We start from the raw sequence: 18,757 nt of genomic DNA on the forward strand, positions 1-18,757 counted from the left end.
TACAAAAAATTAGCCGGGCGCGGTGGCGGGCGTCTGTAGTCCCAGCTACTCGGAGGCTGAGGCAGGAGAATGGCGTGAACCCGGGAGGCGGAGCTTGCAGTGAGCCGAGATTGCGCCACTGCACTCCAGCCCGGGCGACAGAGCGAGACTCTGTCTCAAAAAAAAAAAAAAAATTAATGAATCCAGGAGCTGGTTTTTTGAAAAGATCAACAAAATTGATGGACCGCTAGCAAGACTAATAAAGAAGAAAAGAGAGAAGAATCAAATAGATGCAATAAAAAACGAAAAAGGGGATATCACCACCAATCCCACAGAAATACAATCTACCATCAGAGAATACTACAAACACCTCTATGCAAATAAACTAGAAAATCTAGAAGAAATGGATAAATTCCTCGACAAATACACCCTCCCAAGACTAAACCAGGAAGAAGTTGAATCTCTGAATAGACCAATAACAGGTTCTGAAATTGTGGCAATAATCAATAGCTTACCAACCAAAAAGAGTCCAGGACCTGATGGATTCACAGCTGAATTCTACCAGAGGTACAAGGAGGAACTGGTACCATTCCTTCTGAAACTATTCCAATCGATAGAAAAAGAGGGAATCCTCCCTAACACATTTTACGAAGCCAGCATCGTCCTGATACCAAAACCTGGAAGAGACTTAACCAAAAAAGAGAATTTCAGACCAATATCCTTGATGAACATTGATGCAAAAATCCTCAATAAAATACTGGCAAACCAAATCCAGCAGCACATCAAAAAGCTTATCCACCATGATCAAGTGGGCTTCATCCCTGGGATGCAAGGCTGGTTCAACATACGCAAATCAATAAATGTAATCCAGCATATAAACAGAACCAAAGACAAAAACCACATGATTATCTCAATAGATGCAGAAAAGGCCTTTGACAAAATTCAACAACCCTTCATGCTAAAAACTCTCAATAAATTAGGTATTGATGGGACATATCTCAAAATAATAACAGCTATCTATGACAAACCCACAGCCAATATCATACTGAATGGGCAAAAACTGGAAGCATTCCCTCTGAAAACTGGCACAAGACAGGGATGCCCTCTCTCACCGCTCCTATTCAACATAGTGCTGGAAGTTCTGGCCAGAGCAATCAGGCAGGAGAAGGAAATAAAGGGTATTCAATTAGGAAAAGAGGAAGTCAAATTGTCCCTGTTTGCAGATGACATGATTGTATATCTAGAAAACCCCATTGTCTCAGCCCAAAATCTCCTTAAGCCGATTAGCAACTTCAGCAAAGTCTCAGGATACAAAATTAATGTACAAAAATCACAAGTATTCTTGTACACCAATAACAGACAGAGAGCCAAATCATGAGTGAACTCCCATTCACAATTGCTTCAAAGAGAATAAAATACCTAGGAATCCAACTTACAAGGGATGTGAAAGACCTCTTCAAGGAGAACTACAAACCACTGCTCAATGAAATAAAAGAGGATACAAACAAATGGAAGAACATTCCATGCTCATGGGTTGGAAGAATCAATATCGTGAAAATGGCCATACTGCCCAAGGTAATTTATAGATTCAATGCCATCCCCATCAAGCTACCAATGACTTTCTTCACAGAATTGGAAAAAACTACTTTAAAGTTCATATGGAACCAAAAAAGAGCCCGCATCGCCAAGGCAATCCTAAGCCAAAAGAACAAAGCTGGAGGCATCACGCTACCTAACTTTAAACTCTACTACAAGGCTACAGTAACCAAAACAGCATGGTACTGGTACCACAACAGAGACATAGATCAATGGAACAGAACAGAGCCCTCAGAAATGATGCCGCATAGCTACAACTATCTGATCTTTGACAAACCTGACAAAAATAAGAAATGGGGAAAGGATTCCCTATTTAATAAATGGTGCTGGGAAAACTGGCTAGCCATATGTAGAAAGCTGCAACTGGATCCCTTCCTTACACCTTATACAAAAATTAATTCAAGATGGATTAAAGACTTATATATTAGACCTAAAACCATTAAAATCCTACAAGAAAACCTAGGCAATACCATTCAGGACATAGGCGTGGGCAAGGACTTCATGTCTAAAACACCAAAAGCAATGGCAACAAAAGCCAAAATCGACAAATGGGATCTCATTAAACTAAAGAGCTTCTGCACAGCAAAAGAAACTATCATCAGAGTGAACAGGCAACCTACAGAATGGGAGAAAATTTTTGCAACCTACTCATCTGACAAAGGGCTAATATCCAGAATCTACAATGAACTCAAACAAATTTACAAGAAAAAAACAAACAACCCCATCAAAAAGTGGGCAGAGGACATGAACAGACACTTCTCAAAAGAAGACATTTATGCAGCCAAAAAACACATGAAGAAATGCTCATCATCACTGGCCATCAGAGAAATGCAAATCAAAACCACAGTGAGATACCATCTCACACCAGTTAGAATGGCCATCATTAAAAAATCAGGAAACAACAGGTGCTGGAGAGGATGTGGAGAAATAGGAACACTTCTACACTGTTGGTGGGACTGTAAACTAGTTCAACCATTGTGGAAGTCAGTGTGGCGATTCCTCAGGGATCTCGAACTAGAAATACCATTTGACCCAGCCATCCCATTACTGGGTATATACCCAAAGGACTATAAATCATGCTGCTATAAAGACACATGCACACGTATGTTTATTGCGGCACTATTCACAATAGCAAAGAGTTGGAACCAACCCAAATGTCCAACAACGATAGACTGGATTAAGAAAATGTGGCACATATACACCATGGAATACTATGCAGCCATAAAAAATGATGAGTTCGTGTCCTTTGTAGGGACATGGATGAAACTGGAAAACATCATTCTCAGTAAACTATCGCAAGGACAAAAAACCAAACACCACATGTTCTCACTCATAGGTGGGAATTGAACAATGAGAACTCATGGACACAGGAAGGGGAACATCACACTCCGGGGACTGTTGTGGGGTGGGGGGAGGGGGGAGGGACAGCATTAGGAGATACACCTAATGCTAAATGACGAGTTAATGGGTACAGGAAATCAACATGGCACATGGATACATATGTAACAAACCTGCACATTGTGCACATGTACCCTAAAACCCTAAAGTATAATAAAAAAAAAAAAGAAAAGAAATACAGATGCCCAGGTCCCCCACCCAAGACCAACTCAGGCAGAAGCAGCATTTTTACCAGAGATCAGGGCATCTGTATGCCCCTTAATGTTTGAAAGCTCTGAATCAGAGTGCTCTCCCCTTAAGGCATCTCAGACTGAGATAGCAGGAGAAGAAAAAGCCTAAGGAGGTTCAGCAACTTTTTCAAGGCCAAAGAACCCACCAGTTACACAAGTGCAGAGCCCTTTGTCCCTGACATTCAGGGCCCTGCATGCATAGGAAGTGACAGCCCCTTCCGGGGAACCCTGCTGCCGCCCCGCACATTCTGGAAACTGTGCAGCAGGAGAAACAGCGTTTTCCCTCAGACCGGGGTTTAAATGGCACTTCCCGAATTTATATTCCCCCAGATTTGGGGCTTCTTCCTTCTTGCACTCCTGTTAACATCAGCATGAATTCATAAACTCCCTGCAGCAGAAACGAAGAGAAGCCGCAACAAACCTCAACAAACAAGCCGTACGGCACTGTTAACCACGTGGTCCAGTCCTGCCTCAGCGTTTACAGGAGATTGGTTCCAGGACCCCCAAAGACACCCAAATCCACAGATGCTCAAGTTTCTGATAGCAAATAGTGTAGTAAATACCTACATATAACCTACACACACCCTCCCATATACTTTAAATTGTCTCTCGATTACTTATAATACCTAATACAACATAAATGCTATGTAAGGAGTTGGCCAGGTGCGGTGGCTCACGCCTGTAATCCCAGCACTTTGGGAGGCTGAGGCAAGCAGATCACGAGGTCAAGAGTTCGAGAGCAGCCTAACCAACATGGTGAAACCCCATCTCTACTAAAAATACAAAAATTAGCCGGGCATGGTGGCGCATGCCTGTAATTTCAGCTACTCAGGAGGCTGAGGCAGGAGAATCACTTGAACACGGGAAGCAGAGTTTGCAGTGAACTGAGATTGTGCCACTACACTCCAGCCTGGGTGACAAAGTGAGACCGTCTCCAAAAAAAAAAAAAAAAAAAAGATTTGTTATGCTGGATTGTTTAATTGTTTAGGGAATAATGACAAGAAAAAAATACCTGTACATGTTCAGTACAGCTGAAACTTTTTTTTCCTGAGTATTTTTGATCCGAATTTGGTTGAATCCATGGCTGGGGAACCCGTGGATATGGAGGGCCAGCTGGATGGCTGCTCCTGGCAGTGAGGCTCTCTGATCCAGACTTTCAAGGTTCACCGTGAGAACTACAGTAAGATACATGAGACAGTCCTGAATGAGGAGTCGAAAGACCTCGTCCTTGTAGCAGCAGCTCTGGCACCCACCAACCATGTGGCTTTAACCTAATTATCATCCATTCTGCATTTTTGCCTCCTCAACTGTAGAGAGGTTGTGGAACTACAGAATCTATAAAGGCCAGCTGTCACAATCAATACTTTACAAGTGCCCATAATATTTTACAATAACTTTGACCATTGATTTATAAACCATTATACCTAAACATTAGGACTGGAATTTTTTTTTTTTTTTTTTGAGACAGAGTCTCGCTTTGTAGCCCAGGCTGGAGTGCAGTGGCACGATCTTGGCTCACTGCAAGCTCTGCCTCCCGGGTTCATGCCATTCTCCTGCCTCAGCCTCTCAAGTAGCTGGGACTACAGGTGCCCACCACCACACCCGGCTAATTTTTTATATTGTTAGCAGAGATGGGGTTTCACCGTCCTAGCCAGGATGGTCTCGATCTCCTGACCTTGTGATCCGCCCACCTCGGCCTCCCAAAGTGCTCAGATTACAGGCGTGAGCCACTGCGCCCGACCTAATGAGCTATTTTCAATTAAAATACCTCTTTATCGTTAATCAGACAAAAGAGTGCAATGTCAGCCTACTCTGAGATCATTAAGAAATCTTTTTCCTGAAAGGCAATTGGGACAATTCAGAAATTAACTAAGTAACTGATGGAAAGAGGGAGTACAATGGAATCAATTGCCCACTCAGTCCTTTCATATAAAAGTTGGTTTAAACAATCATAACATATAGTCGATGATGACAAATTTGTTTATTCTGTTTCTCTTCACTCGACCTCTTTTGGTCACTGGATCTTGGACAATCATGAAAGCAGCTGCCACTTTCTCACTACTTTAAGAAGCTGGAAATGTAAGGCTTGTTTAACTTTTCAAGTCAGGAGCCAAAAAGTCACAATCACCTTCCCCTATCTGAAATTGGAAATGCTGGCTGGCTAGTTTTTTTTTTAGAAACTAGGAGGTGAAGGGTAGAGAGGGAAATGTGAAACTCAGGACATGTCAGTACATGCCACATAATGCTCTGCCTACAGAAAAACCTGCTGACTTTGAGAAATCGCTCCCTCCCAAAAATGTGATTAGCAGGGATCCTCTTTTAAAATAAAACAATGTCCCTTATATCTTCAGCATCTTAGTCGATAACCATTTGTTTTCATATCTGTTTCAGAAATATCAATAGTGAATGGCTAAAAACAGTATTTAAGAAAAACAATCATTTTCCGCTATATAACTCAAATTTGAAAAGAGAGAATAAAATGTAATAAAACAAAGAAGCTAAGAACAAAGGCAGAGATACCTCATCTAGCCTGGACCCAGTGTAAAAATAATTTTGCAATTTAAATTAAATTATAATTAATAGCAGCAGTTTTGTTGAAGTGTCTCAAATTATTACTTTAGATGCTGAAACTCCAGTGGTTTCCATGGAGATATTTTCTCTAGGAGATGTCAGATATGATTTAATTTTTTTGTCTCTGATATATGACAACCTGAAGCTTCCAGAGCCTTTCATTTTGGGGGGTTTTATGTTAGATATTTCCATTTATATGCACTTGAATATGTTTTGTTTGCAATTGGTTTCTGAGCCTAAATATTTTGAAACTTAGTAAATAAGAACCACAACCACCAAATTTATCTTCTGTAAATAAAAAAATAAATTTACTCTCTCCTTATTCACTAGGACAGACAAGAAATTATAGGCTAAATAATTCAAATCTTTTTAATATTCTGTTCTTACAATTTTTTTTTTTTTTTTTTTTTTTTGAGATGGAGTCTCATTCTGTTGTCCAGGCTGGAGTGTAGTGGCACAATTTCAGCTCACTGCAGCCTCCACCTCCTGGGCTCAAGCAATTCTCCTGCCTCAGCCTCTCAAGTAGCTGGGACTATAGGCGTGTGCCACCACGCCTGGCTCATTTTTTTTTCTTTTTTTTTGAGATGGAGTCTCGCTCTGTTGTGCAGGCTGGAGTGCAGTGGCACAATCTTGTCTTACTGCAACCTCCACCTCCCGGGTTCATGCCATTCTCCTGCCTCACCCTCCTGAGTAGCTGGAACTATAGGCACCCGCCATCACGCCTGGCTAATTTTTTGTATTTTTAGTAGAGATGGGGTTTCTCTGTGTTAGCCAGGATGATCTCGATCTCCTGACCTCATAATCTGCCTGCCTCGGCCTCCCAAAGTGCTGGGATTACAGGCGTGAGCCACGGCACCCAGCCTATAGCTGTCTTTTAAATCAATTTCTAGTACTTAAGCATCTGCCCTGAAACTTTTTTTATAATTTTTCATATTCTGTAAATGGAATCAAGTTATATTCAATACAATATTTTAAAGCACGATTTGCACAATTCCTGGTTTCATTAGTGTTTCTGTAAAGGTAATGGGCTATTCTCTCTGTGCTGCTTTGGCCCATCAGGGGTCTGTATGTGTCACCAGGGGAAGGTCGGATTTCTGTGCTTCTGCAACGTGGGCTCAGAGTTCTTAGCTTGCCACCTTGCTCAGCTGACGCTGCTGTCATGTGTAATTATCCTTTGTCAGATAAAATGTGTCCACACTCAGCTTCTGAAGAAAAGCAAACACAGTCAGAAGCCTTTAGATTTCGTTGGCTTCCCCAGACAGCCCACTAACCACAGAAAAAGCAGTTGGGCTAAATTGGTTGGTTGCCTTAAGACCCTACAATGCTGTTGTCATTTGATAGAGCTGGTAGAGACTGATGCCTTCTCATGAGAGACAATTCAGCTGAGTGTTAAATGAATGGTTTCTGGAGCCAACTTCAGGGTTCAAATACTAGCTCCACCATTTCCTGGTTGTGTGACCTCAAACAAGTTTTTATCCTTCCAAAATGGGATGAATGTGTCAAGGCTCACATGAGGATTAAATGAGTTAGCATGAAAAGGAGTGAGAACAGGGCCTGACTTGCGGGAAGTGCTATTATTATTTCCAAAACCGCTTGTTCCCGAAATTTGAATTTCACATAAATCAACACGAAATGTTTTGGACTCCACGATGGAAGAAAGGCACTTCTGGGCCAGTTCTACCACAACTAGCCACTTGATTTTCTGCCGTTTTTGCAACTTTGCCTTTGAAAGTTGCTCCATGGTCATAGAATTCAGAGTTGGACTGGGCCCTAGAAAGCTTTGTGTTTGAAGAAACTTTAGTCCAAATGATGACTCATTTCACATAATCTTAGAATTTAGAGCTTTACCAGTCATTGCATCTAAACAACCTATGTGGCCTTTGTTGTTTAATGTTGGAGTTCAGAACTTGTCACTGGCATTCAAGAGTCCCTCTTACTCGGGAGGCTGAGGCAGGCGAATGGCGTGAACATGGGAGCTGCAGCTTGCAGTGAGCCAAGACCGCACCACTGCACTCAAGCCTGGGTGACAGAGCGAGACTCCGTCTCAAAAAAAAAAAAAAAAAAAAAAAAAAAAAAGAGTCCCTCTTGCCCCAGCGGCCAAGGGAAGGACATCACCCTCACCCCTGCCCAGCACACAGATGTGAGAGGTGCTCACTCCTTGGTCATCTTGCTGTCACAGCGAAGCCTTTCAGGAATGTAGTAAAGGGTGAAACACCTTTAGAAATGGAATAAAAGTGTCATATTGTATATTCTTTTTTGAAAAACGAAAGTATACTTTTACTCACCAAGTTCCAACATATGACTGCTCTTACAAAGTATGTTTGTTATTTTTTGGGTTTTTTCTTAACTTGAAAATGAAAGAAGGGAAAACGTACAGTAGTGAGCTCTCAGACTGCTTCTCATAGGGGAGAGAAAGACAGTGGAAGGGAAGAGCATCTGTGTGTTAAGGTGTGACTGCAGCCATGTCTGAATATGTTTGAGGACCGATAATATATCTGCCTTCTCCTTGGGTGAGAAGCACAGTAGTGCATATGTGTGTGGGTGCTAAAGCCTTAGCCAGGATGTTTACTAAGTACTTTCCTGGAAGAAGAATCTCCCATCATCAATTCCTCCAGAAATATGTCCTGCCTGGCCTGTGCTGGGTGGAGGAGGGGAGGAGAGCTAATCTCTGTGTGGTGCAATGGAAACATGGTCTACAAATATAGGAACAGGGCTGACCACACACAAGAAGGACACGTGCAAGGGAAATATGCAGAAATATGTGGGCTTTTATAAGACTCTAAATCAGACTGGAATGGCACCATGCTTTGGTGGTTAACATGGAGTGTCATTTGGGGATCCAGAAGAGAAGTATGTTGAACATAGTCTGTGCTTATTTGATGAAAGACTGGTCTTGAGAATGTTATAGCTAGTCTATTTTAAATTAACACTCCAAATTTGGACCTTCTCACTATGTTTCCCAAAGTATAGGTTCCTTGATACTCCAACACCACTAAAATTGTTCAGCTCTCCCAGCAAGCTGGGTGAGGGGAACGTGGATGTTAGCAGAACAGGTGAGCTTTATCATCCATGTCTCAGTCATGTTTCTTGGTCCCGTTTTTCTCTATGCGCATTTCCAAGAGGAGTTGGTTCTCAGGGGAAAGGACAGTTGCAATAAAATGTATCTATCAAAATAGCAATTGCGTTGATTGCCAGAATAAAATGGCTTTGCCTCAAGGGGGTAAGCACTCACATGCATTAGGACAACCAGGCTTACAGCTTAAATAAATCCAGGAAAATAGGAATGCTCACACTAAACAAACAAAAGATTTTGCCCTTGAAATGTATAAGGATTCCTGACCTGAGAGTTTTCTACATTGTTTTCTAACAATAACCAAAGTCCAGTGGACTAGGAGTCATTAATATATTTTCTATATTCAATATGTCCATCTCCTTTGTTAGGAAGAATAGGAATCCTGCCTCACTGTAAGGATTTAGTTGACACTAGGCATCTGACTTTCAAAATTCTACCTGCATAGAAGGTTTTGTTATCAGAAGAAGCTACACAATGTTTACACACCTCTCAATCAACTGATTTTAATTATGCCAGCCAATGAACATCCATTTAGCCCTTGCTACTGCATTATTAGTCACTGGAACTGCAAACATGATTAAGATTGGTCTCTGACTTTAAGAGGATGACTGTCATGTAAGAAGTCACAAGAATTAAGATTATTCCCACTGAGAAAAGGGACACACACTTAATCTGAGGTCGCTGAGGATACTTTCAGGAAAGTGGTAAGATCTGATGGACAAAGAAAAGGACAGTAAACCAGATGTCCAGACAGAGTGCCATATGGAAGAGAAAAGGTGTGTCAACTGGAGGCATCAGGAACTCCTATGAGACGGGAGAGTTCCCTGGACCCCTTCACTGGACTTGCAACAGGGGTGCAGCTCACTCAAACCTTTTGCGGGAGGGGGAGCACACGGGCAAGCGGGTGCCGCAGCTGGGGTGAACGCTTTTGGTCTCCGGCCCCACAGCAGCGTCTAGGGGTATGTTACAATTAATGCTCTTTTAGCAGTTACTGTCTGGGGGTGGCTAAGTGTTAACCAGCTCATTGGAGACAGCCTGACAGCCTTTTATCCCTGTCCTCTTGGTACCCAGGTCCTTGTCTGGCATCCAGGAAGAATCAGGTCACACAGTTTCACTGAGTGATGGAGGTGGCTCTCAGTGGGGTGGGGAGCTGGAAAGGGATGAAATGGGAAGATAATTCTCTTCAGTCATCCTCAGCCAAACTGCTTTCCAACTATCCAGTTACCTCTTCAGCACTCGGATGCTGCTTCTCCTCTTGAGGTTCAGCCGCTTGTTCTCTTCTCTCCGCTGCTCTGCTCCTCTGCCAGTGGAGCTTGGGGTTTTTATGGTTACAGGATTGGGGAGCATGGCAGGCCAGGGTGGTTTTGGAAAAAGCATTTGGGTGGGAAAACAGGGCTGTGAAGTTCTCATTTAGGGCTGTGGGCTCAGGTTTGTGTGTGGAACCCTTGCCAGGGACTCCACCCTCTTCTACCCAGTATTTCTCTGCCTCCTGTCCATATCACCTATACCTAGAATGTTGAGTTGGAAAAGTGACCCCAGGAAGGAAGGGGCAGGAGAGAAATCCAGCTCAAGGGAGTCCTTCTTCCGTATGCCAAGGAGTTCAGATTTACACCCAAACCAATCCTGGAATATTTTTAAATGTTCCTCTCTAGCTGTTGTCATTCTCCTTGCGTCATCTCAGGTAACTCCTTCCACTATCTCCATATGTTCTGCTACTGTTTTTATCGGTAACCTCAAGGGAACCAGATTACCATTGTAATTTTTTTTTTTTTTTTTTTTTTTTTTTTTTTTTTTTTTTGAGATGGAGTCTCGCTCTGTCGCCAGGGTGGAGTGCAGTGGTGCAATCTCGGCTCACTACAACCTCCACCTCCCAGGTTCAAGCAATTCTCCTGCTTGCTTCAGCCTCCTGAGTAGCTGGAACTACAGGCACGTGCCATCATGCACAGTTTTTTTTTTTTTTTTTTTTTTTTTTTGAGACAGTCTTGCTCTGTCACCAGGCTGGAGTGCAGTGGCGCGATCTCAGCTCACTGCAACCTCTGCGTCCCAGGTTCAAGCGATTCTCCTGCCTCAGCCTCCCGAGTAGCTGGGACTACAGGCGCACGCCATCATGCCCAGCTAATTTTTGTATTTTTAGTAGAGACAGGGTTTCACCATGTTGGCCAGGATGGTCTCGATCTCTTGACCTCATCATCCACTTGCCTCGGCCTCCGAAAATGCTGGGATTACAGGCATGAGCCACCATGCCTGGCCTACCATTGTAGTTTTTTCTCACTATACTTAATATATTTTGAAGGTACATATTATTTAAAGAAGGTCATGACGGGGCAGGGGATAGGGGAAGACAAAGAAAAAGGAGGTCAGGAAATTTCTGCGTTTATCAAAAGGAGACAGAAAATATGACTCACTCACAAAGTATCCAAATTATCTAGTAAATATCTCCACCTGGCTGCCCTACTGCACCTCCAACTCAATATGTGCAATACAAAACTAATTAATTCCTCATCACCTAAAAGGGCTCCTCCTCCCATACTCCCAACCCAAGCCAAACTGTCTGCAAGCTGGGACCTCCTCAACCCTTCAACTCTTTGTCCCTTTCTAGCCTTCAAAAGGCAGGGTAGAGAAGATTGTTGACTTTGGAATGAACGCTACCTGGCTTCTAATTTTAGCTAGACTGTTCATTAGCTTGGTGACTTTCTAGAAGGATGTGGACTAAATAGTGTCCAGAAGAGAGTAATTATAATGTCAAAAGGTCTGGAAAAGATGAGCAGTAACGGTGCAAGTTTTCATTCCTGAAAAATAGCTTTTGGTCTTTGAAGGGTGGCTTATGCCAGGGAATTGTATACATTCATAACCAAATCTTCCTGTGCTTATGGTTTACGGGTGGCATGACTTATCAGGCAATTTACTGTAAATGGACAAGTTCATAATTGAAACCACATCCATGCTTCAGTATACAATCTAAAGACTATATAAACCAAACTCTTCAAGGATGCGTGGAATAAACAGACCATGTTGGACCAGGAAGTTCTCATTAGCTAAAGAACTTTATTCTCTATTTCGTCTATTTTATTGTTCACTGTGTATCCTCAGCACTTGGAATGAAGTCTGACATATGGTAGGCATTCTATAAAGATTTAGTGAATGCGTGAATGAATAAATTTGAAGAGAAGATTCAGGTTTAAAAAAGAAAGCCAAGGTTTTCATTATATGTTTTTATGTAAACCAGTTTTATTCCCATAGGATAATTTTAGGATTAATGTTATATCTGATGATAAGCCTAATAAATGAAAGATCTTTACATTCTTGGGCTGACATTTGTGATTGGGAATATTAATCCACGCTACCTACCCCAGAAAATCCTGAAGGGAAATGGGAAAGTGAGCTGATGGGAAAGTAGCTGACTACACTGTACTTCGCGTTGGCTCTCCCCATTTCCCTGCCTAGCTAACTGGATTTAGGATTGGACCAATTGGCCAGGCATGGTGGTTTACACCTGTAATCCCAGCACTTGGAAAGGCCAAGGCGGGAGGATCATTTGAGCCCAGGAATTCGAGACCAGCTTGGGCAACATAGGGAGACCCCATCTCTACAAAAAAGAAAAAAAATTGCCAGGTGTGATAGTGCATGGCTGTGGTCCCAGCTACTCAGGAGGCTGAGGCGGGAGGAACACTTGAGCCTGGGAGGTCCAGGCTGCAGTGAGCCATGATTGTGCCACTGCACTCCAGCCTGGTCAACACAGCAAGACCAAATCTTAAAAAAAGAAAGAATTGAGCCAGTTAAAACAAGCAAAAACCATCAGTGGTCTCTTTTGCATCCCCCAGTTAAAGACTTGGGGAATATGAAATCCTTGAACACTCGAGAGTTAAGTTCACTTTCATTTGTAGCTTTCTTAGTGTCTGTGCTTTTACTCAGTCAACTGATAGTTGAGATAATTTGGAATATATATATATATAGAGAGAGAGAGAGTATAATTTTCCTGGTATTAAACAAGAATATCAAGTCTGGCCAGGTGCAGTGGCTCATGCCTGTAATTGCAGCATTTTGGGAGGCCAAGGTGAGTGGGTAACTTGAGGTCAGGAGTTTGAGACCAGGCTGGCCAACATGGTGAAACCCCATCTCTACTAAAAATACAAAAATTAGCCAGGCGTGGTGGCAGGTGCTTGTAATCCCAGCTACTTAGGAGGGTGAGGCAGGAGAATCACCTGAGCCCAAAAGGCAGCGGTTGCAGCGAGCCAAGATCACACCACTGCACTCCAGCCTGGATGACAGAGTGAGACCCTTTCCCCGCCCCCCACCCCCACCCCCAAAAAAAGAATATCAAGTCTAAAAGAGAAAGGATCAAATATCACATGTGTTGAAAGAATCTGGAATCTCCCTTTTTGGTTGCCGTATTTCCAAGAGAAGAGGAGGAAAAAGGGCTCTACCTGCTTTTCATCATCATCCTGGATAATCTTGGAAGTCCATAGCCCAGGAATAAATTAGTGTTAGAAAACGGAGTATGTAGCAATGTTCTCCCTGAATCATCACATAAACCTATTTGCCTGGTGTGTACACATTGCATTGTACCAAATAAGTACTTCTAAATTCTTTTTACATTTAACTGGTGCCATCCAGTAGCCAGAGCTTGCTTTAGACTAAGGTGATCTGCTTCTATTGGAAGATTTACCTTAACTTCTCCAACAGAAGACCAACAAATGTGAATTGTTTCTGAAGTTGTGTTAGGTCCTGTGGATGACAGAAGATAGTCTGCTGACCTGCAGATGGACTTTGGGATCTATTTGCCTTTACCGGGCTTAAAATTTGTTTTATCTTAGAGAAATACCTAAATTTAACACAACTGATTCTTATCATTTATAATAGGGAAAGAAATGGAAAATTCACTAGGCAGTTAATATTCTTCTCAACTATTTTGAATTATTACCCCCTTACAAATTCCTGAAGTGTGCCAGTGTCTTATTACAGCCATGAAAAATACGAGTTTAAAGGAATGATTCCTTTTTAAACTTTTTAATACCGTAGCTGTGAAAAGCTCATCTATAAATATATTGAATGCCACCCCTTGTGCATGGGGTTAAAAGTGGATGGGAAGCAGATTTCAACCAAATGTAAGAAACATATTCAAATGCATAAACTCATCTGTCTGTGGAACTAGAGCAGGCCAGCTCAGGTAGTTCTAGGATTCTCTAATATTGCTCCAAGTGGGAAGTCGTGTTTACCTAGGCCTTGTGCAAAGAGAAACAGCAGGAAAAGGGATGGAGGCTGTTGTGATTCTTGTGGGAGACAATGGCAAGACGGGTCCATCTGAAATGGAGATTTCATTTGGGAAAACAAAGTGTTGAAGAGTTGCATGAAGAAATAGATATCAAATTATGTGGGATCAATAGTATACTTGACTCTGACACTTGACTCTTTCTTTCTTTCTGTACAGCCAGTGCGGATTTTCCATATAATCCAGGACAAGGCCAAGCTATAAGAAATGGAGTCAACAGAAACTCGGCTATCATTGGAGGTAGGTGATGTCTAGAGGGAAACTCGGCTATCATTGGAGGTAGGTGATGTCTAGAGGGAAACTCGGCTATCATTGGAGGTAGGTGATGTCTAGAGGAGGCTTATATGGGGCTACTAAACCATGGAAAATAATAGTTGTCAATAACATAGTAGTCTAGGAAAAAAAGTTTTCTAGGTTTTTACATTATTCATTTTGCTGTTTAAAGATTATGACATATGATGTGAAGATATACAGTAAATATCACCAGGCACAGTGGCTCACCTCTGTTATCCTAGCACTTTGGGAGGCCGAGGTGGGCAGATCACCTGAGGTCAGGAATTCGAGACCAGCCTAGCCAACATGGCGAAACCCCGTATCTACTAAAAATACAAAAATTAGCTGGGCATGGTGGCTCACGCCTGTAGTCCCAGCTACTCGGGATACTGAGGCAGGAAAATTGCTTGAACCTGGGAGGCAGAGGTTGCAGTGAGCCGAGATCGCACTACTGCACTCCAACCTGAGCAACAGAGTGAGACTCCATCTCAAAAAAAAAAAAAAAAGAAAGAAATATAGTAAATGTGACCTGGCTACTTTTTAATGCTGGCTTGTAAAAAATAGCAGTGGCGAGCTGGACACTCAGAATAATTAAGTAGGTAGTAGTGACCATAGGCAGGACATTTCTTTATCCCCCTCCGATCTTTTTCAGTCTCATCCTTTCGCAACCCAAATGGTCCAGGATAGTGTACTATAAAAAATGAAAAGGAATGCTGGGTGCAGTGGCTTACGCTTGTAATCTCAGCACTTTGGGAGGCCGAAGCGGGTGGATCATTTGGGGTCAGGAGTTCAAGACCAGCCTGGCCAACATGGTGAAACCCCATCTCTAAAAATACAAAAGTTAGCCAGGCGTGGTGGCACATGCCTGTAATCCCAGCTACTCGGGAGGCTGAGACAGGAGAATTGCTTGAGCCTGGGAGGCAGAGGTTGCAGTGAGCTGAGATCACACCACTGTACTCCAGTCTGGGTGACAGAGTGAGACCCTGTCTCAAAAAAAAAAAAAGATGAAAAGGAAAATGCCAGTCTGGTTTCAGTTAACATAATATAAATTATCAGAAAATTACTGGAGGTCATTACTTTAAGTGAAATAAGCTAGGCACAAAAAGACAAATATTGCAGGTCCTCAGTGATACACAGGAGTTAAAAGATTTAAACACATGGAGGTAGAAAGAAAAACACATAACAGAGACTGGAAAAGTTGAGCAGGAGGAGAAAGGAGAATGAAGAGAAGTGGGTTACAGGGTGCAAACATACAGTAAGATAAAAGGAACAAATTCAGGGTTTGCTAGCCAGGTAGGATGACTATATCTAACAAAAATGTACTTGGTTGATGAACCCCTAAATACTATGACTTGATCACTATTCCTTGTATACGTGTAACACATTTTCTCATGTACCCCATAAATTTGCACAATTAAAATAATAAAAACTAAAAATGTATCAGAAAATTAATAAGCTGTAGCATCTAAAATATTCCAGTGTTTTCTTCTCACCATGGACAGCTACATAATAATTTGACTCTCGGCCGGGCGCGGTGGCTCAAGCCTGTAATCCCAGCACTTTGGGAGGCCGAGGCGGGCGGATCACGAGGTCAGGAGATCGAGACCATCCTGGCTAACACGGTGAAACCCCATCTCTACTAAAAATACAAAAAATTAGCCGGACGTGTTGGCAGGCGCCTGTAGTCCCAGCTACTCGGGAGGCTGAGGCAGGAGAATGGCATGAACCCGGGAGGCGGAGCTTGCAGTGAGCCGAGATCGCGCCATTGCACTCCCGCCTGGGAGACAGCAAGACTCCGTCTCAAAAAAAAAAAAAAATAAAAAAATAATTTGACTCTCCTAGGATAGCCATTGAGCCTCATGCATAGATTAATATTGACATCCCTGTTACCATTAAGATCCCAATCCTGTTTTTTGCCTTTTTTTAAATGAACTTAATTGAAGCATCTATAAGTGTAACAAGTCCATAACTTTAATTTTATTTATTTTTTTGAGACAGAGTCTTGCTTTCTGTTGCCCAGGCTGGAGTGCAGTGGCGTGATCTCAGTTCACTGCAATCTCTGCCTCCCAGGTTCAAGCAATTCTCCTGCCTCAGCCTCCTGTGTAGCTGGGACTACAGGTGTGCACCACCATGCCTGGCTAATTTTTGTATTTTTAGTAGAGACAGGATCGTACCACGTTGGCCAGGCTGGTCTCCAACTCCTGACCTCAAGTGATCCACTCGCCTCAGCCTCCCAAAGTGCTGGGATTATAGGTGTGAGCCACCGTGCCCAGCCCCAATCTTTTTATAGTTTGTGGTTGGTTTGTCCTATCTAAAAATCTGCCTACCCAAAGGTTTTGAAGATTTTCAGCTTTCTTCTTTAATCACTTGGAGTTAATGTTTATAAATGGTGTGAGAGAAGAGTCAAAGTCAGTAGTTTCCAAATGAATATCTAGTTATTCCAAAACCATTTGTTGAAAAAAAAAAAAAAAAAAACTACACTTTTCCTCAATTGAATTTTCTTGGCACTTTGTTAAAGCAACTGACCATATATGTGTGTGTGTCTATTTTCTGGGCTTTTTGTTTTGTTGGTCTATATATCTTTCCTTAGCCAATATCATGCTTGCTTTACCGTTGTATCTTTTTTTGTTGAGATGGGAGTCTCACTCTGTTGCCAGGCTGGAGTACAGTGGCGCAATCTCGGCTCATTGCAACCTCCGACTCCCTGGTTCAAGCGATTCTCCTGCCTCAACCTCCCGAGTAGCTGGGATTACAGGCACGTGCCACCATGTCCAGCTAATTTTTGTATTTTTAGTAGAGACGGGGTTTCACCATGTTGGCCAGGATGGTCTCAATCTCCTGACCTTGTGATCCACCCACCTCATTCTCCAAAACTGGTAGGATTACCGGTGTGAGCCATCACTCCTGGCCTGTTGTATCTTTATACTAAGTCTTGAAATAAACAATGTAAGTTCTGTAATCCTGGCCAGGCGCAGTGGCGCACGCCTGTAATCCCAGCACTTTGAGAGGCCGAGACGGGTTCATTAGGACATCTTAACGATATTTAGTATTTCTAGCTTTACATGGTATATCTATACATTTATTTGTCTCTTCAGTTTCTCTCAGCAACATATTGTGGTTTTCAATGCGAAGTCTTGAACAGCTTTTAAATTTGTGCAATTAATACTATTTTATTAATTTCATTTTCTAAGTGTTTCTCTCTGGCATATAAAAGTGTAATTGATCTTTTATATCAGTCTTGCCTTCTGTAACCTTGCTAAATTTGCTGTTAGTTCTAATAACTTTTTTTGTATATTCCTCAGAATTGTCTACCTAGACAAGCATGTTATCTGAGAATAATGAGATTTTTTTACTTGTTTCTTTCCAGTCTATATCCTTTTATTGTTTCATTGCACCGGGTAGGATTTTCAGTCCAAAAGTGAATAAATATTGAGATTTGACAATTTTGCATTGTTCCCTATGTTAGGGGAACGTGTTTGATCTTTCACTATTAAATAGGATATTGGCTGTAGGTTTCCAATAGATGTCCTTTATCAGATTGAGAAAGTTTCTTCTACTCATAGTTTACTGAAAGCTGTATGATGAATGGGTATTGGAAGTTTTCCAGATGCTTTTTCTGCATCTATTTAGATGATCATATTGTTTTACTCCTTATTTGCTTAATGCGGTAAATCACCTTGCTTTACTTTTTAATGTTTTTTTTGTTTGTTTTTTTGTTTTTTTTTTTGAGACGGAGTCTCGCTCTGTTGCCCAGGCTGGAGTGCAGTGGCGCGATCTCGGCTCACTGCAAGCCCTGCCTCCTGGGTTGACGCCATTCTCCTACCTCAGCCTCCCTAGTAGCTGGGACTAACAGGTGCCTGCCACCACGCCCAGCTAATTTTTTGTATTTTTAGTAGAGACAGGGTTTCACCATGTTAGCCAGGATGGTCTCGATCTCCTGACCTCGTGATCCGCCCACCTCGGCCTCCCAAAGTGCTGGGATTACAGGCGTGAGCCACCGTGCCCGGCCTATTTTTTAATGTTAAACCAAACTTGCATTCCTAGGATTAACATTATCATAATACATGATCTTTTTTACATATTGCTGGGTTTGATTTGCTAAAATTCTATTTAAAAGAATATTGTAGCCGGGCATAGTGGCTCACGCCTATAATCCCCACACTTTGGGAGGCCGAGGCAGGTGGATTACCTGAGGTCAGGAGTTCAGGACCAGCCTGGCCAACACGGTGAAACCCTGTCTCTACTAAAAATATAAAAATTAGCTGGGCATAGTGGCGGGTGCCTGTAATCCCAGCTACTCGGGAGGCTGAGACAGGAGAATTGCTTGAACCTGGGAGGCTGAGGTTACAGTAAGCCCAGATCGTGCCA

General features: G+C 42.3%; 1 protein-coding gene and 1 long non-coding RNA gene across 3 annotated transcripts in view; one reads left to right on the forward strand and one right to left on the reverse strand.

Moving 5' to 3' along the window:
* Positions 1-18,757, forward strand: part of CNTNAP2 (contactin associated protein 2) — a 2,323,962-nt gene that overhangs the window by 2,297,695 nt on the left and 7,510 nt on the right. Inside the window, exon 23 of the mRNA XM_063641684.1 lies at positions 14,276-14,356. Within this exon, the coding sequence (XP_063497754.1) occupies positions 14,276-14,356 (81 nt within the window). The remainder of the gene's footprint in view (positions 1-14,275; positions 14,357-18,757) is intronic.
* Positions 1-18,757, reverse strand: part of LOC129485161 (uncharacterized) — a 75,029-nt gene that overhangs the window by 30,451 nt on the left and 25,821 nt on the right. The gene's annotated exons all lie outside the window — the stretch shown is intronic.

Source organism: Symphalangus syndactylus, chromosome 6, assembly GCF_028878055.3.
Source record: "Symphalangus syndactylus isolate Jambi chromosome 6, NHGRI_mSymSyn1-v2.1_pri, whole genome shotgun sequence".
Lineage (NCBI taxonomy): Eukaryota > Metazoa > Chordata > Mammalia > Primates > Hylobatidae > Symphalangus > Symphalangus syndactylus.